We start from the raw sequence: 25,684 nt of genomic DNA, 5'->3' as shown, positions 1-25,684 counted from the left end.
ACCTTTCATTCAAAAGACCTTCTGAATTAGACAAAACACACACACACACACACACACACACACACACACACACACACACATTCATGCAACACAACAAACACGCTTATGACCACTGTCTGGCTGTCATCAACCAGAGACAGTGGTCGTGTGTGTGTGTGTGTGTGTGTGTGTGTGTGTGTGTGTGTGTGTGTGTGTGTGTTGTCTAATTCACAAGAAGGAATTCTGGTTGAAAGCTTACTTGTTTACCAGTCTTTCTGTTGTGTCTGCTTGTGACTCAACATCTCCACTATATGGTGAGCAGTAATCTATCTTTTTTATAATACTGTCATTATTCCATCCCGTCTTTTCCACAGATTGATTTAAACTGAAGGAAGTAGAGCATAACTATGTTGTCAGGATGCTCATCATTCATTCAAGTCAGTGACTGTCATATAGGTATCATTATTTTTAATCTCATCTTATTCCTACATATTATTCGGCACTGCTTTGTTTATCAGTATCACTGTTTACACGCTTATCTTAAGAATTTCCAATTTTCTCCTCAATTTCCCTGTATCCCATGAGTTAAGTCGAATAAACTGATCTTTGTGCTGTTTTTAGGCATATCCTTGATCAGCAGCATATCACCTCAAAAACAGGCATTCCGTTATAAAATACTACATATCAAATTTATTGTGTGTACTGCAAAATAAATATTTTAGTTGGGCTTACTTAAAGTTATGCCTAGTAAGATTGATGCTAGATACAATACAGTCAATGTAAAACTAATTTGGAAACACAAAAGATACCATGTATCTGTGAATCTAACAGAGAATTACAGATTTGCTACTTTCTTCTGGTATTCTGAATAAGACTTTTGAGATATTTAACAGTCCCTCTTATTCAGTATACTATTATTTATGTTTACATCTGCGACATGCAGCAGTCACAGATTAAGAACATTATAAGTCATACTAATGAACAAATGTAAGAGTTACTCTTTTTTTATTAAAACACAGTAACAATTCACACTTATACAAATACTAATGTGATACTGTGATAATGCTACATGGTCAACCTATGGATCAGAAAATTCTACCACCAAACAGAAATTAACCTAAAATTCAACATCAAGGATTTTAATTCTGAACATGCAACTTTTGGCATGTAAGTTAAAGAGGACCCGTACTTTCCAGTCTCATTATTTATACTTTCCTGTCACTGGATCAGTACAACAACCAAAACAATGTCTTCTCATACTCGGCAAGGTGAAGTGACTATTGGGCCATAGTGCAAACTAACTCTGACTCATGATTAGGTACAGTCACATTTCAATTCAAAGTAGCACATGATGTTACCTCACGGTGCAGGCATGAAAAGTGATTGCGAAAAATATTTTAATGGTAAGCCGTGACAACATGCTGTTAACTTCATAAATTTTATGAGAAGTGTGTGATAGCCCCGAGAAGGCATCAGAATGTAAAAGCAAATGTTGAAAAGAGAAAATTGAGCAAGTCATTCATGTGCAAATTACCGAAAGAGGGACACGATGTCAAGTAGAGCAGGATTCAAGTATCTACCCCAAAGCAGAATACACAAAACGCATGAAATAAATGTTTCACTGATGATAAAGATAACTGCACTATTAGATAGAAAGTTCTGCAACATTATGAACAGGACAAGGAAATATCCTTTTTGCAAAAACTTCAAAACTTTTACTGCCAAGACTTTGGACTTGCAGGCTAGCAAAGAAACACTGAGTAAAAACTGTTCCATCTACAGGATTTGATCCCAAAAGGTGGCAGAATTAACTATTCATATTGTATGGATGAGACTACATACTTGCAAACACAGCATACCATAATAGATTTTTATGAAAAATTTAGCACCAGAATTAAAAGCACCCAGTGGTTTATTTAGATCAACTGTGGCTTCATTCCTACTACATTGTGACTTCTCTGTGACTGTAACAGGAATACTTACTTCATAGTATCAAATAAAACTGGACAGAAAAAAATTACAAATATTTGGAGACAATGACATCAAACTATAGGCACTAGTTAAGGAGCACCAATGTTCTCCTATTCATTCCATTGGAAAAATTTTCCAAGAAAATGATTCCTTCCTACTAGCGCCATACCATCTAGGCTTAAATCCTATTTCTGTCTTATGTCAATCACGACACTTCCTAACCTGAAAAAAATATTGGCTGATGCTTTTGCTGCTAATAAACAGACATTGTGTGTCATCTAGCATGGTACAAGCCTCTAGAGAGGACACTACTTCAGTGAATTGTGCATCAATTTCACTGCTTTTGTATCCAAGCAGCTTTTCAGTTGACCTCACAAGGTCAACAAGAGCTCCTTCCACCAGAGAAAAATTTGAGGTAATCAGCAGGACAAAAACTGGGACCTCAGCATTACTAGTCAAAAAGTGCCAATATCTATACCATGTGGTCAGTCTACTTTTGGTCTTGTGTCATTGCGTATCACTGTTGTGACATTAAGAGAATGTAAATGCCAAAAAAATACGTTATGGCTATTGGAGGACAGATACTTAGATGATTGAGGAAACTGAAATACAACAAAATCAGGTTGCACAGATCTGAACGAGAGCTGGCACTATCATCAGCAACTGAAACGCATTAGTGACTTAAACAGCAAATGACAAAACAACAGACATAACTGTGGAAACTTGCAATGTCACTGGAGATACCAGTGTTTCTCGAATGTAATGTGCTGCCCCCCTAGCCAAATAACCAGTTCACCATGCTAAATAATACTCTACTCAAATTTCTTTGTATGCTTGCTTATCAGTTTAACAGGCTGACATATTTATGCACCCCCCCCCCCTCTCTCTCTCTCTCTCTCTCTCTCTCTCTCTCTCTCTCTCTCTCAACAGGATGACCCCACCTCCTCCTCCACTGCAATAATTTTATACTCCTTCATTTTATACTCCATTTTATGACCCTTCCATTTTATGACCACCTTGCATTATTACTTTCTTTAGACATGTCTGACAGGTAAATCAGCCTTGGGAAATACAGTCAAGCTTTCACTTTAATGGCGTAGAAAGTGACTTAATAGGTTACAATTTACTGGGATTTGTGTATAAGCTAGAATTATCTTAAATGTAGCTCTTAATAATATTAATATCCTTTTCTGTAAAATTCAGTACTTTTGTAAACAATGCAGATAATTAGCAGCTGAACCATTACACTACACAAATTTGGACTAAAAAGATCATCATCAGAAGTTACTTCTAGCTTATTTATTTATTTATTTGTTTGTTTTCATAAAAGAGGACAGCAGCAGTACTAACAGTCTGAACACAAAGTGGCCTCTTACAGAAGAAAATATCGGGGACTTATTCGAGGTAAATTACATGTTTAAGCACTATCCCTTTGGCTCACTGAATAATCGGTAAGTCTTTCCTTCCCAAAATGGTCCACTGCATCAACAAAATTCCATGTTTACCCTTATATACTTCTAGCTCCCATCACATGTACACAGCAAGTTGGTAGTATGTAATCATGTCCTCTCTTAACCAATATTGTTATCAATTCTAGAAAAAAGGTGAACAGTCATTCTGTTCTTTCTTAAGTGTAACATACAGTGCATAAATATCAACAAATATACAAATGTTTAGGCCAAATTACATAATGTACATATGATAAATGTGACTTGAATGAAAAGCCACAAAAAGCCCATAAATCTGCAAAGCTCTGGAAGAAAATTGTGCATAATATTTGTAGTGTGTCAGATGCACTTCAACAGGCTACTTGTGCAATTAAACTTGTCATAACAGTAAAACCACTGTTTACTGGGTAGTAAAATGTATCTCCCGTGCTGGCTGGTTCTTCTCCACCATCCAAACAGAACCACTGGCTGCCTTCTGCAACAACTGTATCAGCTCCTTTGCCACATGTTCTGCCCTGCAGATTTTCACAAATATTATGTGAACATTATTAATATACACAATGTTAGAATGTTTCACAATGCAAATGTAAGATGTAATTGGCAGGTATATCACAATCTTCTCTTACAAATTGTGAAAGTTCATGTAGTGTCCAGAAGATAATACTTACCAAGAAGAAGTTCATTGTAACAATATCTAAAATGAGAGAAAATAACTAGTAGGGAACTATGTGTATGCAACAGTATGCTCTTTCATTGAGACCTAGAACAAATAAAAGTGAAGATTTTTGATAACTAATTGGTAAATCAGGACGGACAAGTTACGAAGTGCCTATACCAAAATGAAAAACTAATTACTTGTTCAAAATGGGAAACAAAGTAGTTATGGAACACAGCCTATGAATTTTTTAGACTCAAAATTACAGTCATACACTATAATTGGACTAATGGGGACACATGACCCTCCCAAACAATATCCAACGAGCGTTACTTACAGACACTAGAAGTATTTTTAATAAAGGACACAGTAGCTAATTTGTTTCTTCTCCAGCCACACACAATTTTACTGCAATTGCACTGTGTGCAATGGACAAATAGACAGATATAAAAAAATGGAAACTGGAGTAACGCTATCACACAGGTATGATAAGGCTGAATTACAAAGACATAGGGACATTATCTACATACTAGAAAAGAAGGCAATGTGGAGGGCATTTCAGGGAAATAATCTGACAAATGTAAGAAACAAGAGCTAGAAATGGGCATAAGGAATCATTCGTGTGAATCTTTCACTTTTGGATTCCAATTCACCTGCTTTTTTGCCTTCAATGTATTTTTATTGCTTATTTTTCACATACTACTGTTCCATTCTTTCTTCCAGATCAAATTTTCAATATTCTTCATGTTCCATAATTATCTGACTCTCCCTTTCAACTGAAGTTTCTTCCAGGTACATGAGAAAAGCATGTTTGTTTTATCTAGGTGCCTCCAGTATCCATTTTCATCAGAGTCCAGAGGGTAACAATGTTCACTCCTTTCTTAGTTTCTCCATCTGCATTTTTCACACTTTTCTCTGTTTTACGAAGTCTGCTGATAGTGTTGAGACCCATTTCCTTATTCTAAACCAATATATTAGGTGTTGTGTTAAAACACACTTTAGTTCCAGAGGAATGTATGTACAACATTTTTAACCAACAGAAGAGAGTTTTCTAGGAGTCGGAATGCATATTGTACATCTATGTCTATGCATCCTTATTTGACCTTTCATTTTCCACTTTTCTTTAATGTTTTCCCTCATTCCAATTTAGTCTCTATGAATCACATGTTAACAAACATGTTTGTCCTTTGTTTAATCTTCTCCAAGGAGATTTTTAGTTTATTCTCTCAGGCATTTCTATAAGATGGTTTATCTTTTACATTGCTAGGGGGAGGAGGGGGGTTTGGAACGGCAGAACTCCCACAGACAGGGCCACCAGGGTGGCGGGCAGTTGGGACATAGGGAATAGCTGTCTCTCCACAGGTTTTCAAATTCTGATCCCTTCAGCCACTTATGGAGGTGGAGGTCATACTGTGTTACAGGATGGGCGGAGGGGAGGGAGAAAGATGTGGCTGGAAGAGAGTTGGTATCTGGTATGAGGTGGAGGTAATGACAGGGCCACTGACTGCGAACTGCAGTTGCGACTGGAGCTGTTGGGTTGGCAAGCCATGCGAACGTGTCCAGCCTCGATGTTGAACAGCTGACAATGCTTTGCTCCATCCTGTATGCCAACTGAACATGCACGCCCAGACACAGCAGCCTCATATGTAGGTAGGTGTGTATGCAGGATGCACCTGCTACTTAGGACATCGGAGTTCTACAAGGATGTGATGTGTCTGCTTGTGCAGAATTTTGGCTGGACTGATCCCACTCATGGGAACAGGCCTGATGAGCGAGGATCAATATGTCACAAGGAAGCTGTGCAAGACATCCGAGATTGATGACATCTACAAGACTTCCCACATCGACCAGTCTACACGTTGGTGGTGGGATGAAAAGTGGCAGTGGTCATATGATCAATGCCATTGTGGCTACAGAAGGTTTTGAACTCAGATAACAAACTGGGGCCATTGTCTGACACCAGGGTACAAGGTGCCCTCTTCAATGGCACAAATCCTCTAACAGCACAGATGGTGGCAGGGGTGCATGCATATGACAGACATTCAGTTCAAGAGAGTGTCTACTACCAGCAACCACATAGAGCACCCTAGTGGTCTTGCAATATCGACATGGACAATCTTCCAAGGCTGGTCAAGGTGGTTCCACAGTGAAACATGTTGAGCTGTGAACACTTAACTGTGGGAGCGGGCATGGCAGGAGCAGCACAGACTTTTAATGTAAGCATCAATGTCAGGCCAGTATAAAAGTACCGCCCCAAAGTGATGCATGGTGGAGCTGGAGGATGCAGCGGTGAAGTGTGGGTGGAATGACAACCCACAATGGTCCTCCACGGCTAACATTAAGGTGCTTTCTATGCACTGAGCCAGTATCACAGCGCAAAATAATTGTGGAAAAGTTATTTGACATGAGAGGAAACATGCTGACCAACACTTCTGGACTAATAACAAAACCTTGCATAACTGGGTCACAGAACAATGCCAAGGTGACCTTGTACACTGCCAGCAAGAATTTGCTCAATGTGGTTTACAGCTGTTTCCTTTTGATTGAATTCCACATCGCAGACAAGACGGAGGCAGGGTAGGGCACCTGTGTTGGTATGTTGGGTGATGGGGCAAAAATATATTTCATAATGATACCCAATTAAAAACAACTGTATTGCTGCAAACTTTGTGCCTTCTTATCTGGTAGCTTGCCTTCTTCTCTAGTAGCTTAGGCCGAGGGCTGAACAAGGAAATTAAGGGTTTGTGTTCAATCAACGATAAACTTACTGCCATAAAAAAAAAAGAAGCTTCTTAAATCATAAATGAATGCTGAAGCCTTCTCTTCAATCTGGGAACACATGAATAGCACAGCATTTAAAATTTTGGAGACAAAGGCTATTGGGTGCTGTGAGCTATCTGACAACTTGTGTGACAAAATCACCACAATGTAATTCTGGGACACATCCATCGCCAGTGTCAGCGGCAGACCAGGTATGTAAGGCATCAGACATAAAGGTGACTTGAGACCATCTTTAAGGTGCTGAAAAGCCTGTGTGAATTCAATGCCCTCCTCATGTGGCTGATTCAAAGGGTGTGCCATCTGTGGCACGTTGAGAATAAATGTGGTGAAGTATGTTATTTTCCCTAGAAATGATTGCACCAGAAGGACTATCAACTGCTATCAAGCCTCTTCAAGCAATTGGATACACACATCCTTTAAACCAATTTATGAAAAATAGTGGCCCCCACCTAGTTTAGACAACTCCTCTAAGCGAGGCAGTGAGTAAGGATCAATGTCACAGTTTGAGTTAACTGTGGACTTAAAATCACCACAAATATGTAATGAGCTGTTCACTTTTTTAATGAACTCTACAGGCACTGCCCACTGACTGATGGAAAATGGGGATGTAACACCTTGGTAGAATGGGGAGATAATGCCTTGGTCCTGAAGCCATGCAAGTTATGCCTGAACAGCCACGTGAACTGTAAATGGAAGTGGTCAAACTCAGCAAAATTTAGCACAGCCAAAGGCTTCAAAGAAATATGACCCATAATGTTACACGCAAACCCCATCATTGGTTCGAAAATCTCCTCAGAAGACATCTACAGTCTGTCAAGATAGGAGAAAGGTACTGTAGTGGGCACTAATTTAAGTTAGTTCCCTTGATTAAAGACAAGACTATGCTGGCACTTTGCTGGAACTCCACAGATTGAGCAAACAGCATCAAAGCCAAAGTGACTTTCTGCTGTGGTAATAAGGAAACTGCCAGTTCTGCAGTGTACCCATATTTACTGCAGCATTTTCCTCATGCTGCTGTTGAGCACATGGCCGTCAGGCAGGTCGCTGACAGATGACAGCCAGATGATCGCTCTTGCCATAGGTCCAGCTGTTTGCTGGAAGATGCAGGCTTCAACTGCCAGACAGGACTGAAGGTTTTTGATGTGTGTGATGTATGTTGCAGTGCTGAGGAGGGAGGGCATTTCAGACCTCCCCAAACATTACAGAAAAGACCATGCAATGCTGAGGAGGAAGCAGAATCATCAATGCACTTGAGTCTCTCATAAGAGGCTGGAGATCCAGAGGCCCATGAACTCGGGTGAGACTTAGAGCAAAAGTAGATGATGATGAGTTGGAATTGTCAGTTGACCAATGCTTACAATAGTGGCTAACAATCTGGGAAACCAGAGCATCATTTGTAAAAACCTGTTGAGCTTCCAAAGCAACTTTGAAAGATTTAAGCAATCTGAAGTGCTTCACCAAGATTAGGAACAGATTCAGCTAAAGCTTTTTTGGTGACCTTCCTGTCAGGAGTAAGCTACACAATCACATCTCAAATCAATGAATCCGCATAGGAGATCTAAAAAGTTCTGACACGTGAATTTGCACTTGCATGCACAACCCTGCAAGTCAGCAGCCCAAGCTGCGTATCACTGTCCATGTTGTTTATGACAGTCATTAATCTAGAGCCTAACCACAACAAACTGCCTCTGCTGAGCATAGTATTCAGGTAACAAGAGCACAGAGATCATTGCAAGACAATTCACTGTAGTCTGAGAGTGGTTTCAGTTTTTGCACCATTTCATATAGAGGGAAACATTCCACGTGGGAAACATTATATATAAAAACAAAGATGAGGTGACTTACCGAACGAAAGTGCTGGCAGGTCGATAGACACACAAACAAACACAAACACACACACAAAATTCAAGCTTTCGCAACAAACTGTTGCCTCATCAGGAAAGAGGGAAGGAGAGGGGAAGACGAAAGGAAGTGGGTTTTAAGGGAGAGGGTAAGGAGTCATTCCAATCCCGGGAGCGGAAAGACTTACCTTAGGGGGAAAAAAGGACAGGTATACACTCGCACTCACGCACATATCCATCCACACATACAGACACAAGCAGACATATTTCTGCTTGTGTCTGTATGTGTGGATGGATATGTGCGTGAGTGTGAGTGTATACCTGTCCTTTTTTCCCCCTAAGGTAAGTCTTTCTGCTCCCGGGATTGGACTGACTCCTTACCCTCTCCCTTAAAACCCACTTCCTTTCGTCTTCCCCTCTCCTTCCCTCTTTCCTGATGAGGCAACAGTTTGTTGCGAAAGCTTGAATTTTGTGTGTATGTTTGTGTTTGTTTGTGTGTCTATCGACCTGCCAGCGCTTTCGTTCGGTAAGTCACCTCATCTTTGATTTTATATATAATTTTTCCCACGTGGAATGTTTCCTTCTATTATATATATATATATATATATATATATATATATATATATATATATATATATATATATATATATAACAAAGATGAGGTGACTTACCTTAGGGGGGAAAAAAGGACAGGTATACACTCGCACTCATGCACATATCCATCCACACATACAGTATGTGTGGATGGATATGTGCGTGTGTGCGAGTGTATACCTGTCCTTTTTTCCCCCTAAGGTAAGTCTTTCCGCTCCCGGGATTGGAATGACTCCTTACCCTCTCCCTTAAAACCCACTTCCTTTCGTCTTCCCCTCTCCTTCCCTCTTTCCTGATGAGGCAACAGTTTGTTGCGAAAGCTTGAATTTTGTGTGTATGTTTGTGTTTGTTTGTGTGTCTATCGACCTGCCAGCGCTTTTGTTCGGTAAGTCACCTCATCTTTGTTTTTTTTTATATATATATATATATATATATATATATATATATATATATATGAATGCCCCCCCCTCTCTCTCTCTCTCTCTCTCTCTCACACACACACGGCTTGCTGTGTGTGTGTGTGTGTGTGTGTGTGTGTGTGTGTGTGTGTGTGTGAGAGAGAGAGAGAGAGAGAGAGAGAGAGAGAGAGAGGGGGGGGGGGCATTCAACGACAGTTTTACAAAATCAGCAGAAACAAAGCTGATTAAAAAGGAGGAAATGCAAGAAAATTGACAAAAATCAATCTGAGGTAAACTGCATTCACTCTCACCCATAATCACATGCACAATCACATCCTGGAATAAACTGTTGAAAGTGTTCAGATGTTCTAAAACTGTTAAACAAAATGAAGTAAGACGACAGGAAAACTACAATTAATTGACATGAATATGTGGCTGGCTGATTACTTACATAAAAACATGGATTAGCCAGCCACCTTGACATTAAAACCATCACCCTAAATTTTAGAGAACAAGTTGGACAATTCACAAAATTTTACAACTCATATCACATTCATTTGGCGGTCAGCTAATACTTCAACAAATGTGCAGCTGCCCTTTGACTCAAAAGTAAAAACCAGTCTATTAAAATGTGGTGCACTGTGATTTGTATGCCACATGCACCACACACTGAAAGGTACTCTTGCCAGAGCAAGATGACGTGTGTCGTATGGCTGTAACCTATACAAAGACGAGTAAGGAGGACCTTACCCCACCTCCATGGCTGGAAGGAGGTATGCCATGGCTGCACTGTACACTTTACTGGATGCAGCTTATTATCTGCCACTTCCAGATGCTCTTCTTCCCATCAACACATGACACTGTACCTCAACAGTGCGGCAAGAGCCTGCAGACGGGTGGCACATTCGACTGACTGAAGATCGCGACATGCCTCCTTGGCTGCTATATTTGCCCTTTCATTCCCCACAATACCCATGTGCTCTGGCACCCAGCAGAAAGACACCTCCTTCACCAGCCTTTGTAACTGGAAGAGGGCATCCTGAATATCCTGGACTGGGTACAAGTATGGTAGAGAGTAAAGGGCCCTCTCAAAATAGGAACGGACAAGGAATTTAGCACTAGAAACACGTCTTTCTGCTACAGTGCTCACAAGATCAAGTATAATTCTGTGTACAATACAGCAAACTCGTGAGGCAGTTGGATCTCGAGGACATGAACGCAGACAACAACACAGAAATCAAGCAGAGTCCATCCGTTTGGACCCACCCATAAATACAGCTATAGAGTCAAGGTACTCGGTTAAAATGTCACAAAATAATGTATTAAAACATATGCAGGAGTGCAAACCTCTGCTGCCCTGTACTAACTCTAAAGTTACTCTGGGTCTCAGTAGTAATCTATGTGGTACACGGTTTAAACCCTGGCGTTGGGGTTGTGCTTATTTCACACCAAGTGACTCCAGCACACAGCCTGGGAATCCCAAATGCCCTTGTTGTTCATGGGCAACTGGAGAAAAGGTGTTCCAGAAACAGACGAGCAACAGTATAGTATGCAGGTGAATTTGGAGCAGCAAGGAACTTACGAGCATGATGCAATATGATGAGCTGCCACCAGAAGGTGAGTAGCAGTTTCCCAACCTCAGCACAGAGACTGGTACGGAGCTAGTGCTATAAGCCTGGCTACGACACTAAGAAATTCAGTGACTTCCAGGTTCTGACTTACAAGTCTCGCACATGGTAACCACGAAAGCCTGGAGCTGAAAATGAGGCCCCGGGCCCAGAACCCCCCCCCCCCCCCCCCCCCCCTCTCTCTCTCTCTCTCTCTCTCTCTCTCTCTCTCTCTCTCTCTCTCTCTCTCTCTCTCTCTCTCTCTCACACACACACACACACACACACACACACACACTAATCTGCAGAAAATTGAAAATACATCTTTGTAGCCCACTACTCTAAACTCTGCACTGGAAGTTGCAACTGATGATTCATTGTAACAACATTGGAGGAGGAACAGAAAAGTGCAAAATCATCCACAAATAAGGAGAACTGTGCATGACCCCTTACCTTAGAAGTGATATTGTTTATGACTACAGCTAAGAGAGTAACAATTAAAATGTTGCCCTGATGAATACTGTTTTCCTGCTCAAAACAATTCAAGAGCAAGTCACTAACTTGGGACTGAAAAAAGCACTTAGAGAGGAAGGACTGTGTGAAGATGGGGAGGTGGTCACAAAACCCCCATTGGTGGAGCTGCCCTAGAATACTCGGTCTGCAAGTAGTAACACATGCCTTACTTACACTGTGTTCAAAAGTATTCGAACACCCCCAAAAACATTGTTTTTCATATTAGATGCATTGTGCTGACACCTACTGTCATGTACTCCAGATCAGCGACCTCAGTAGTCATTAGATGTTGTGAGAGAGCAGAATGGGGCGCTATGCAGAACTCGTGAACTTCGAACGGTGGCCAGATGATTGGATGTAATTTGTGTCGTACGTCTGTATGCGAGATTTCCACACTCCTAAACATCCCTAGCTCCACTGTTTCCACTGTGATACTGAAGAGGCACGTGATACTGAAGGGGCACGTACAGCACAAAAGCGTACAGGCCAAGCTCGTCTGTTGACTGACAGGGACTGCCGGCAGTTGAAGAGGGTCGTAATGGGAGATAGGCAGACATCTATTCAGACCATTACACAGGAATTCCAAACTGCATCAGGATCCACTGCAAGTACTATGACAGCTAGGCAGAAGGTGAGAAAACTTGGATTTCCTGGTCGAGCGACTGCTCATAAGCCACACATCATGCCTGTAAATGCCAAAACGACACCTCGCTTGGTATAAGGAGCGTAAACATTGGACAACTGAACAGTGGAAAAATGCTGTGTGGTGTGACAAATCACGGTACACAATGTGGCGGTCCGGTGGCAGGGTGTGGGTATGGTGAATGCCAGATGAACGTCATCTGCCAGCATGCGTAGTGTCAACAGTAAAATTCGGAGGCGGTGGTGTTGTGGTGTGGTTGTGTTTTCCATCGAGGAGGCTTGCATCACTTGTTGGTTTGAGTGGCACTATCACAGCACAACCCTACATTGATGTTTTAAGCACCTCCATGCTTCCCACTGTCGTAGAGCAATTCAGGGGTGGCGATTGCATCTTTCAACATGATCTATCACCTGTTCATAATGCACGGCCTGTGGCAGAGTGGTTAGACGATAATAACATCCATGTAATGGACTGACCTGCACAGAGTCCTGACCTGAATTCTACAGAACATCTTTGGGATGTTTTGGAATAGTGTACTGCATTTGGTCATGACGAGGTGCAGTATCACGAGCCTCAGACAGTGCCAAACCCAGCTCCCACATGGAGATTAGGCAGCTGTAAGACTCAGAATTGTTCGATCTAAACTCCAACTGCTGCCGCCCCCCCCCCCCCCCCCCTTCCCTCCCCCAGTCTCGTGGTAGCAGCGGAACACCTCTGCAGCTTAAGAGCACTGACGAAGGCAGGTTTTAGATTAGTACTGACACCAGAAACCACAGTTTGTGTAGAGGCATCAACAGTTGGAACAGGCTTTTTACGGGCTGAAGCAAAAGATGTAGTACAAGCGGGAGGCTTCATGGCCTTATACTAAGTATCCCCGAAGTCTTCCTTAAGTGGCGAGCCTCCCGTATCTCACCCTGCAGGGTGTGCAAGGTTAGCAGCTCATTCAAGTCTTGCATGCATATGTTCTGTGGACCTGCAGTGGTACGGTGGGGGAAGTAGTGTTGCATGTACATTGCAGCTATTAGTTGTGTCATTGTCTAATCCTTGTGTAAGCTGAGTGTAGTGAAAACATTTACTATTACAGAGAAAGCACTTTTAGTGGAAGATGTCTTCCATGCAGGAGGAAACTTTACAGAGAATGTCAGGCGGCAATTTAGAGTGTGATTTCCTGCTTTGAGGTGTCCACATCATGACACTCTAAGTGATTTAATTCGCAAATTAGAGACAGCACGTTCAGTTCATGATGCATCATAAACTGGTTGGCCGAGAATTTTCACACTATGGAAGCTTGACGACATTTCGGACATCATGTTGTGGAGTCCAACAAAGTCAGTGAGGAGATTATTGCAAGAAGCTAAAGTGTCTCACACAACAGCACATCAGGCCAAATCCAAAGAACTGGGGATGTATCTGTATAAAATTACTGATTTGCAACAATTAAATTGTATGGGCCATGTGAAACAAACAGCACATTGTGAATGGCTCCAGCAATTTGTTAACCAATATGGGGTTGGTGTTTTTCACTGATTAGGCTTGATTTCACCTATCTGCGTACATTATTTCCCAAAATTCACGAATTTTGTCATCAGAAAACCTACATGCCTTAAGAGAAATGCCATTACATGCAGATAAAATTCGCAGATCTTTTTTGATACTGCAGTCACATCTGATGTCTATCATTCCCAGATAATTTATCCATTTCTTGACCCGCTGAACAAAAATGAGCCGAATCATTCATTTTTCCAACAAGACGATGCTGCTGTTCATGCGGCTCACCCATTCCTATGACTTTTACATGAAATCTTTGGAGACACAGTAATTTCAAAAGGACTCTGGCCCCCATGGAGACACAGTAATTCCAAAAGGACTCTGGCCCCCACATTCACTGGACCTGTCTCTGCCCAACTATTTCCTTTGGGGTGCAGCTAAAACATTTGTATGTCAAAATAACCCAAAGACAATAGATGAACTGCAGACAGTGATAATTGATTATTGCATTCAATTACACGTGAAGCACTGCTACAGTGTTGAAATAGGCCTTCAAGATAGAGGAAAACATTTCCAGCACCTACTGTGATAATGGTGAGTGCAGTGTATTTAATTGTAATTAATTAATTTCACTGTTTTAAGGGTAACAATGTTGAACCCAATCTTCTGAATAACTGCAGCCATTAGCAGTGAATCCCAGCCCCTACCTTATACAACGACATGAATGTGCTGCCAACCTTAGGCAAGGCACATGGAGCGCGCTGCTGTAGATCTTCTTGGCCTCACCAACAGGATGCGCTTTGTTGTTTTAATATCCTGCATCTTCTTTTCTTCAAGAGAGATGCTGCTGTCTCTACTCCAGATAGGGTGGTCCCCAGAGCAACTTAACATGTTCTGGAGGAAAGAAACAAATGATGCATCTCCGGGAGCTTTACCCCATTTACCCCTAGTGGATTCTCCCTTACATCCCAGTGAGTTTGCCAAAAGTGCTGGGACTTAAAACAGCGCATCGGGTTCGGGACATAGGGCCACGTGCTTAAGTGAAACCTGTCTTGATAAGCTCTGGGAGTTTCATGCTATTGAAGGTACAGATAAAGGAGCTGGATTTTACCAAATCTCCATCCACCCTTTTCATGATGTTTTGCACATTGACAATACCTTCTGGAGACCACTCATCTTTCCATTCTTCTTTGGGAATATCTATAAGATCTCTACATAACAACGCCTTTGGTGTAGTTCAGTGTTTATGTAGTGCCACTTCAATTGCATATTCTCAAAGGCATTTGGCTTTCCAATGTTCATAGCTTGTTGGAAACTACAAGTTTCAACCAACAGTGCCCCATATTACAATCGTTTGACGGATTTCGAAGTTCTTTGAAGTTCAGCGATTCCCTCTAAACCTTTTTGGATGTAGAAAGGCAAAACTTTCTCAAAGGTTCCCTCTTTCTGTTTAGCTACTAACAATACATTCCAACTAGCAGAACTCTGAAAAATTTTTGAGCCTGGAGGACTGGCAACACAAGCTGTCTTGTTAGAGTGGGTGTTGGTACCTGCCAGTGGCCCCTCCGTTCTGCTGGGACGTGGAGGAGAAAATTTTTGAGGGTTCCATCTCAGTCCCAAGTGCAGCTACAGAAAAAATGGTCCATCCAAAGAGAGCTCTGTGTGTCTAGGTAAGCCTTATACAACTGAGGTACAGTAGTTTTCCCAGAGAGTGCCTCCTAAGGACTGTTCTACCTCAACAGTTATGCACCTCATTGGCGTGCAGCATACCTCTGATTGAGGTGTTTCTTATAGAAGTTTCTACCATCACTGTGATCTGGGTGGTTCAACCAAGATCCCCATTCTCTGTTGCAAAAACATTCCACTGCCACAGAGCACAGCATGCCCAAAACTTATGGCGACAGGGCTTGCAGACTTACCAGCCCCAGCTCAGAAACCTCAGTGTCACCAAGCCCATACCCAGCTAACATATGCTGAGCCCCTGGAGACCCGACTGACATATTTGTTGCTAATGAGACGAGAACTGGAGAAGAGTAGCCTACTGCTCTTGAGCTGCAAATTGCTGCTCTTGTAGCTGCTGCTACAATGACAGCTGTTGCTGCCACAGTTACTTAAACTTGGCATCCATATACAATATCCAGAAATAAACATGTCACTAGAACTTGTTGCCACTAAAGTGTTTGCATGCGGCACGAATGCGTACTCAGGGTACAAAGCCATGGTGGTTGTGAGTGGAGTGCTGTATTAACACCAAGAACATAAGCCAAAAAGTCAATGATACAGATATTACAATGGTTTTTATTAAGGAGCCACCAAGATTGTTGCATTATCTGCCTGCTGAATCTCAGAGGCAAGGTCAGTCAGTTTCCTAAATCCTAAAGTGAATTTTAAGAAAAACTGTAATCCAATTTTTTTTTTAAATTTTCAAGAATCTCCTGTATATTAAGTCAATGAATTGATATTTTATGCCAAGAGACAATATTCTTCTATTTTTTTCCTATGTTCCAATGGTACAGCTCCTAAACATTTTGCCTGATCTTAAGTTTTGTCATGTCTAAGCAAAGAATTTCCAGTTTTCAGAGTCTTCTTGGGACAAATAAAATTTATCTTAACATTCTTAAGATAATAACTGAATCACATATGGTACCTCTCCATACTTTGATCTTCATAATTTGCTTTTTTGTTGTTCTGAAGACTGCAATATGGTCAATCTGCTTCTCTCTGTTCAAGTTACTCAGAAGCCGAAAAGTCTTGTGGTGTTATATTGTTACTGATCATCATCTATTTCTTCTAGTACCTGGTCACTTCCTCCAGGAGCCATAATTTTCTTTCCTTTTCTTTCTAGCTTCATCCTCTTGTTTATGAAGTAATGAATGGGTCCAGCGCTAATATAATTATGATACTTTGAGGTTTCAGTGTACCTTTTCAGTTACTTTGTTTATACTCTATGTGATATTTGGTGCCTATAGCTTTACGCAGATTTACAGTCAGAGCTGAAGATGAAAAGTTATCAGGCTGGTTATGAATTAGTTTGTTTTTTACATAAACAATAAGATGTATTTTTATATCAACCACTTTTAAATTAACATCCCATCTCTAACATTTTTCTTGTGTGTAAATTCTGTCCCTGAAATGTGAGCCAGGAAAGTGTGCAAAATACTCCTCTATACCTGCAACAATATTTTCATTCAATTTGGAACATTTCCAGCCCCAAATTTTGTAAATGTAGGAACAGATGGAAGTTAAATGGGATCAAAACTTGCTAACAGGGTGAACGTTCCTATAGAAATTACTGATATACTTCCATACAGTTTTCTCATTCATAAAATATGGTAAAGCTAATCACTCACACAAAGGAGACAGATGTGTGGTGCACACAAAAATGTAATGCGGAACAGCATTCACACCAGCTTTCACACTATTGCTCTTTTTGCAATGGATACTCACACAGATATCCAAATATACACTCCTGCAGGCACAGCTAGAGTGGTTATCGATTACTGAGAGCAGCTGTCAATTATTGAGAGCTGCTGCCCGGTCAAATAGAGGTGGGGTAGGAGTTACAGAAAGAAGCAAGAAGGGGGCTGCAGGATAGTGTGAGGCAGATATTTCAACAGGTGTCTCAGGGGCTGCGCAACAAGACGACACAAGTTCAGAGGGTAGATAGTATGGAGGAGAGGGTATGGTGAGAGGAGAGGGGGAGGGTGGAGAGGGAGAGGAGGAGGGAGAGGGAGAGGGGGGAGAGAGAGGGGGGTCACATTGGGAGGGGGGAGTGGAAGTGGGAGCGAGAGTGGTGGGAGAAGGCAGTACAAAATTTGGACAAGGAAGGAGGTGTGGACAGAAGAGAGAAGGGTAAAGGTAACATAAAACAGTGGGAAGTTTGCACAGGTTTATGCCAGGGGGTGGCAACAGTGCAGCATATGCTGGAGAGACAATTCCCACCTTCGTAATTTCGATAAATTTGTGCTGGAAGGGAGTATCCAAACGACCCGAATAGTGAAACAGCTGTGTAGGTCATTTGTGTTGTGGTGTGCAACATTTTTGGCAACTGGATGGTCAGGTCAGAGTTTGGTCATAGTTTGGCAGTGTCCAATTATGCGAGAAGACAGTTGGTTACTCGTAACGGCCATATAGAATGCTGTACAACAGTACAGTAATTGCTGCATTGGTGATGTGTAACATGGCCACTTTCACATTTGACCCTGTTTTTTATTGGGTAGAAGAGACCTGTGATGGGAGATAGTGGGTGATTGGATGGGAAGGCTCTTGCTCCTGGCTCAACCACAAGACAATGTGCCATGGGGCACATGACTGAGAGCCGGATTGGAGTAGGGATTCACAAGAACACTCTGTAGGTGGTTGTGCAGCAGAACACTACTTCGGGTGATGTGGGTATGTTTTTGTGTAGATATCTCTCACTCTAGGCTCAACAAGAGGTAGTCAAAGCACTGCTGAATGATTTAGTTGAGCTTTTCAAGGCCAGTGATTCTGGGTGATCAGAAGACTGATAACCAGTGGCTGATTAACAGGTTTATTGGTTTCAGAGGAGGAAATGGCACAGGAGATCTGTTTATGGATGAGCTGTGCCATCTCATCTTGTGACAACAGCAAACCTTTTAACCAGCTGCCAACCAGCGCTACTCTGATCATCCTGGCCTTGAAAAGTCCAACCACTTCCTTCACTGGGGCTTCGACAAACTCTTGTCATACCCTGAGATGACGGATAGTTCTATCAAAAATCCTAACCACATCACCCAAAGTAGTCTCCCACCCCCCATCCCTCCACACTAAAGAATATCCTTGCCCATCCCTATTCCAAACATGCACCCCATGGACCATTCCCTTGTGGTGAAGCCAGGGCAAGACCTGTCCAATACACCCACTCACCAACTACTTCTGCAGTGCATCAAGGGCATTTCCTATCCTATCCTATAAAAGTAAAGGCCACATGTGAAAGCAGCCATATTGTGTATCAGCTAAGCTGCAATTACTATACAGCATTTTATGGAATGACAAGTACCCAACTGTCTACTCGAATGAGAGCCCATACCAAACTGGAGCAATCAGCAAACTTGACCACTCAGTTGCCAAACATGTTGCACACCACAACATAAATGATTTCAGCAGCTGTTTCACTATGCTGGCCATTTGGATACTTATTTCCAGCACAAGCTTCTTTGAGCTATGCAGATGGAAATTCTCCAGCATATCCTACACTCTAGCAATACTCGTGGCCTAACCTCCACTAACTGTTTCCCACTGTCTCGACTCACTTTTTCCCTTCTTTCTTCTGTCCACACCTCTCCTTCCCTGTCCAGATCATATACTGCCTTCTCCTATCATTCTTCCTCCTCCCCTTATGTGAGCATTCTCTCTCTCTTTCTCCCCCCTCCCCCTTTCCACCTCTCTTCCTTTCTCTTTCCTCTCCTGTCTCCCTTCTTAATCTCCACCTTCCTCTCCCCCCCCCCCCCCCTATACCCCTATGCACTCTACCCTCTGAAATCCTTTCATTTTGTTGTGCAGCCACTTAGTAATCCGTGAGAAGACCTGTCTTTCACTATCTCCCTACCCCCTTCTTGCCTCATGCATCTTTCCCTATCTGTTCCCCACCTCCAGCAGGCCAGGCGACTGCTCTCTATAATCAAAAAAACAATATTCAGTCTCTATGCAACAGCAGGAATGTGCATTTGGATGTATGCATGGCTGTGTCTGTGAATGTGTGTACTTTTATCAGAACGAGAGCAAGAGCTCAAAAGGTAGCGTGAATATTGTTTTCTGTCACATGTTTCCATGCGCCACACATAGGTCTGCTATAAGCGAGTTGTTGCCTTTCCCATACTTTACAAATTGTTCCATGCATGAATTTCAGTCTGCTCATTGGCAGACCATTTGTAGTGTCCTGATGACAGTTGATTGGTAATTTTACAATCAATCCTCTTCTCACATATTTTATCAGTCAGGTAGTACTGAAGACTTAAGTAGTAATTGGCATTTATTGCTTCACATTTTAGTCAGCAGTCAATAAGGAAAATTCCTTTAAAATCACGAAACAAATAATTTCCCATTTCTGGTGTAAGAACACCAGTGTCCATCTACTGCTTTGATTACTGATTCATTTTTGGCTGAAGTGGTGGACCAATGTGGCATCCACAGAAACAAATCAGCACACTTATTTATTTATTTATCGTGCCAAAAGTATGTGTGTCTATAAATATATATATTAAGTGTTGACATAATTTTACACAAAAGAAGACCAAAAATTGGACACTTCAAGTGCATTTGGTGTAGCTCTCATAAGGTCTTGCATGGTGCAGGTGGTTGGTGATGAGGAACACTGAAGGAAACGGCTGTTAGTCTGCTCAATGCCACACTGGCACAGAACTGAGTCCACAGAAAAACCCCAAGTCCGCAGATTGGTCTTGCATCTCGTCGTGTTTGATTGTAACCTATTGACAGACCTCCTTATTGACCACTTCTCCGAATGTCCAGGGGGAAATTCTTCCTTTGGAGCCATCCATTCTCCCAAATACCAACATTTCTCCCGTCATCGCGAGATCCTTGCCATATGTGGATTCTCGATGAGGGCCTCAGTAGTTGTCAAGAATCTCTCTCTCAATTTCAGCCTAGGGTGTGCGGGCTGACGACCATATAGTGGATGGGCTTCCTTCGTTGTGGCCTTACATTTCTCGTATCTCGCAGCTACCTCACGTCTGATTTCAGGAGGAGCTATGCCAGCGAGGCAATGGAGTTTGTCCACAGGAATAGGTCTTAAGCAACATGTGATAATCCGGCAAGACTCATTTAGAGCCACATCTACATTCCTGGCATGACTGGACTTGTACCATACCGAACATGCATATTCAGCAGTGGAATAAATAGAGCAAGTGCGCTTGAGCGCACAGTGCATGGATTAACACTCCATGATGTACCTGTCAATTTTCGCACTATGTTATTTCTCGCTGCCACTTTCTGTTTGGTGTTTAGGCAATGCTTTTTTTATGTTATCGTCGATCCAGAGTTACTCCAAGATATTTGGGAGCGGGATAATGTTCAAGTATGATGCCTCTAACTCAGTTAGACCATTTTCAAAATGGTTCACACATTGTTTTTGCATTTACTTTTTGTCAGAATTTGGAAAATTTCATCCATATTGCGAAAAAATCTCTCACAGTTAATCTTTCTTCTTCTAATATGCCATTCATCATCTATTTCTTACACATTTAATCAGCTTCAGGTTACCTTCCATTAGGAATGTGGATGCACTCAGCAACTGTGATCTGATTTATAAATTATAGAGTGCAGCAATCAGTCGTCCTTTTTTTTGCAAGTATTATTTGGCAAATCCAGATTTCGGCTAGTGCCCATCAATTATCAATGCTAAAAAATACAAGTAGTACATGATCAGGCGATACTACAAAACGTTTCAACTCGTGGAATAACCTATATGGCTTATACATTAGATTACATACCACTATTTTCTAGTGTCATTGCATGTCAGTTCCCTGTTTGGGCGACAGTCAATTCTTTGAAAACTACTGTATAATGAAGGTAGGCTGGGGGGGAGAACACTTCATTTGGCTGTATGGTGCCCTCTATATGAACTATGTAATATATAACACTCAAAGGAGAGCAGTTATGGTCTCTAGTAAAAGAATTTCAAATTTGCATAGGAATTACATAAAATAAAACATAAGTAAAATTATTTACATTGCTAGAATGAGATTTTCACTCTGCAGCGGAGTGTGCGCTGATATGAAACTTCCTGGCAGATTAAAACTGTGTGCCCGACCGAGACTCGAACTCGGGACCTTTTGCCTTTCGCGTGCAAGTGCTCTACCAACTGAGCTACCGAAGCACGACTCACGCCCGGTACCCACAGCTTTACTTCTGCCAGTACCTCGTCTCCTACCTTCCAAACTTTACAGAAGCTCTCCTGCGAACCATGCAGAACTAGCACTCCTGAAAGAAAGGATATTGCGGAGAGCACTTGCCCGCGAAAGGCAAAAGGTCCCGAGTTCGAGTCTCAGTCGGGCACACAGTTTTAATCTGCCAGGAAGTTTCATATCAGCGCACACTCCGCTGCAGAGTGAAAATCTCATTCCGGAAACATCCAGCAGGCTGTGGCCAAGCCATGTCTCCGCAATATCCTTTCTTTCAGGAGTGCCAGTTCTGCATGGTTCGCAGGAGAGCTTCTGTAAAGTTTGGAAGGTAGGAGACGAGGTACTGGCAGAAGTAAAGCTGTGGGTACCGGGCGTGAGTCGTGCTTCGGTAGCTCAGTTGGTAGAGCACTTGCCCGCGAAAGGCAAAAGGTCCCGAGTTCGAGTCTCGGTCGGGCACACAGTTTTAATCTGCCAGGAAGTTTCATATCAGCGCACACTCCGCTGCAGAGTGAAAATCTCATTCTGGAAACATCCCCCAGGCTGTGGCTAAGCCATGTCTCCGCAATATCCTTTCTTTCAGGAGTGCTAGTTCTGCATGGTTCGCAGGAGAGCTTCTGTAAAGTTTGGAAGGTAGGAGATGAGGTACTGGCAGAAGTAAAGCTGTGGGTACCGGGCGTGAGTCGTGCTTCGGTAGCTCAGTTGGTAGAGCACTTGCCCGCGAAAGGCAAAAGGTCCCGAGTTCGAGTCTCGGTCGGGCACACAGTTTTCATCTGCCAGGAAGTTTCATATCAGCGCACACTCCGCTGCAGAGTGAAAATCTCATTCTGGAAACATCCCCCAGGCTGTGGCTAAGCCATGTCTCCGCAATATCCTTTCTTTCAGGAGTGCTAGTTCTGCATGGTTCGCAGGAGAGCTTCTGTAAAGTTTGGAAGGTAGGAGACGAGGTACTGGCAGAAGTAAAGCTGTGGGTACTGGGCGTGAGTCGTGCTTCGGTAGCTCAGTTGGTAGAGCACTTGCCCGCGAAAGGCAAAAGGTCCCGAGTTTGAGTCTCGGTCGGGCACACAGTTTTAATCTGCCAGGAAGTTTCATATCAGCGCACACTCCCCTGCAGAGTGAAAATCTCATTCTGGAAACATCCCCCAGGCTGTGGCTAAGCCATGTCTCCGCAATATCCTTTCTTTCAGGAGTGTAGTTCTGCATGGTTCGCAGGAGAGCTTCTGTAAAGTTTGGAAGGTAGGAGACGAGGTACTGGCAGAAGTAAAGCTGTGGGTACCGGGCGTGAGTCGTGCTTCGGTAGCTCAGTTGGTAGAGCACTTGCCCGCGAAAGGCAAAAGGTCCCGAGTTCGAGTCTCGGTCGGGCACACAGTTTTAATCTGCCAGGAAGTTTCATATCAGCGCACACTCCGCTGCAGAGTGAAAATCTCATTCTGGAAACATCCCCCAGGCTGTGGCTAAGCCATGTCTCCGCAATATCCTTTCTTTCAGGAGTGCTAGTTCTGCATGGTTCGCAGGAGAGCTTCTGTAAAGTTTGGAAGGTAGGAGATGAGGTACTGGCAGAAGTAAAGCTGTGGGTACCGGGCGTGAGTCGTGCTTCGGTAGCTCAGTTGGTAGAGCACTTGCCCGCAAAAGGCAAAAGGTCCCGAGTATTTACATTGCTGTCTGACTTATTTCCACATTTTCCAGTAAACACAGAAAGTATTTAAAAAAAATTTCAGGTTCTCTCCTTGCAAGTCAATTGTTTTGTTATTCTGTAAACACATGTAACATCAGATGGGTAAAACCTTTTTCAAAAATATATTTACAAGACACAAGGAGGCACATGCTATATGCTGCAACTATTAGAACTGATTTGATTTAAATGCTTTTGTCTTTTATACTATTTTTCTCTTTATTTGAACATAATGACGGGTATATTGTTCCTCTTATTTACTGAGTGGTTCGTAGATGGCACCAATTGTAAGCAAGATGGGTAGGTGGTGTGACTTGGCATTCCGTTACAGATGTAGACAGTACTAGTATCTGCGTCACTTCAAACAGATTTTAATTGTAAATACAATAAAACCAATACACTGAATTGCTGTTATTAACAATGTACATGCATCTAAACTAACGTACCATGGAGAAGGTTCTGCAGGTTCAATGTTCTATAACAACCATAGTACTCGTACAGTATTATGTTAATGGCTGCTGCATAATGGCAAGACGGCAGGAGCTACTTCGTTCCTCCTGGGTCGAACCTTATAGTGTTTCCTAGCAACAAGTTTTCAAACAATTCCCAGAACAGTGCATTTTTCATAACATTGACATGCATTGAGACTAGAGAATAGTGGTATGTATTCTAATGTATAAGCCATATGGGTTATCCCACAAGTTGTTACTTTTTATAGTATCACCTCACCACGTACTACTTGTATTTTTTAGCATTGAGAATGGCTAGGCACGAGCCAAAATCTGGATTTCCTAAATAAAACCTGCAAAAAAGGACAACTGATTGCTGCACTCTATGATTTATAAATCAGAACACAGTCACTGAGAGCACCCACGTTCCTAATGGAAGGTAAATTGATGAAGATTTTGCCCAGCTGGGCCGGCATTGCATGTTACAGGTACAAGAAGCTCAAGATAAAACTGGCAGTCACCATCCAGCATATACCATTCAAAAAAATGTGCATTTCTAATAGCTCATGCCAAAGTATGTACAGTCACAGTTCAACAACAATAAATACAAACAGTTGAATGGCATGATGTAGGCAGAAATGTGAAGTGGTCATAATGAAAAATGATATAAGGACTTTGTTTTTGAAAAAAACAAGTGATCAGTGATAACTTACATGGGCCACATTTTGAACTTGCCAATGTACTTTCGCCTTTAGCCTTCGACACAGTCATACATATGTTAGGAACATAGTGGACAATGCAGTACATAAAATAAAACAAAGACATCATCATAAGATTCTGAGCTTGGAAAATAGGGCAACAGTGAGTAATGAAGATTGTATATCAAAGTTCAACTAGTTCCCAAGAGTGTTGAATTTGACTAACATTGTTTTTGATCAGAGTGAAATGGAAATGCTTAGTAAGTGTTTGAAGTATAATGTAAATGGGAAAGTGGACCGCAGGGCTATAAAAGACATGGCAGTCCATACTAAGTATGCTACTGACTCATTGAGAATGCTAAAACTTTATCAGAATATGATTAGTTTAGCGATTAATAATATTATTACAAATGAGATTAATAAACATCACCCAAATTCTATAAAGGAGGAGACAGTCGTTGAAAGTATCAATTCCAAGCTTTTCAAATAATAAACTCACTGAAAAGTAAAAGCTGTTACAGAATTGATGGCATTTCCAGCAAGGTACTTAAAGCTTGTTCCCCACAGATAAGTAGGATTCTCAGCCATGTATGTAGTAGCTCTTTGGAGCAGGGTGTTTTCCCTGATAGACTGAAATATGCCATTGTAAAACCATTGCATAGAAAGGGGGATACGTCAGATGTCAACAACTACCGCCCAATCTCTCTCCCGACAGGTCTATCAAAAACTTTTGAGAAAGTGATGTATTCAAGAGTAGCCTCCCATATTTGTAAAAATAAAGTACTAACAAAATGTCAGTTTGGTTTTCAGAAAGGCTTTACAACAGGAAATGCTATATACGCTTTCACTCATCAAATATTAAATGCTCTGAATAACCGGACATCACCCATTGGTATTTTTTGTGATCTCTCAAAGACCTTTGATTGTGTAAATCATGGAATTCTTTTAGATAAGCTAAATCATTACGGTTTGAGGGGGGCAGTGCACAAATGGTTTAATTCATACTTAACTGGAAGAATGCAGAAAAGTTGAAATAAGTGGTTCATGTAATGTTAAAACAACAGCTGATT

General features: G+C 41.9%; 1 protein-coding gene across 1 annotated transcript in view; it reads right to left on the bottom strand.

Annotated features, from left to right (window-relative positions):
• Positions 1 to 3,292: 3,292 nt before the first annotated feature.
• The window catches only part of LOC124605671 (15-hydroxyprostaglandin dehydrogenase [NAD(+)]-like), an 88,133-nt gene continuing 65,741 nt past the window's right edge, over positions 3,293 to 25,684 (bottom strand). The window contains exon 6 of the mRNA XM_047137519.1: positions 3,293 to 3,913. Coding sequence (XP_046993475.1) covers positions 3,799 to 3,913 — 115 coding nt within the window. The 3' untranslated portion in view covers positions 3,293 to 3,798. The remainder of the gene's footprint in view (positions 3,914 to 25,684) is intronic.

Source organism: Schistocerca americana, chromosome 3 (genome assembly GCF_021461395.2).
Source record: "Schistocerca americana isolate TAMUIC-IGC-003095 chromosome 3, iqSchAmer2.1, whole genome shotgun sequence".
In the NCBI taxonomy this organism is placed as follows: Eukaryota; Metazoa; Arthropoda; class Insecta; order Orthoptera; family Acrididae; genus Schistocerca; species Schistocerca americana.
The sequence above is the reverse complement of the archived record's forward strand: the minus strand, read 5'-3'. Positions and strand labels throughout refer to the sequence as shown.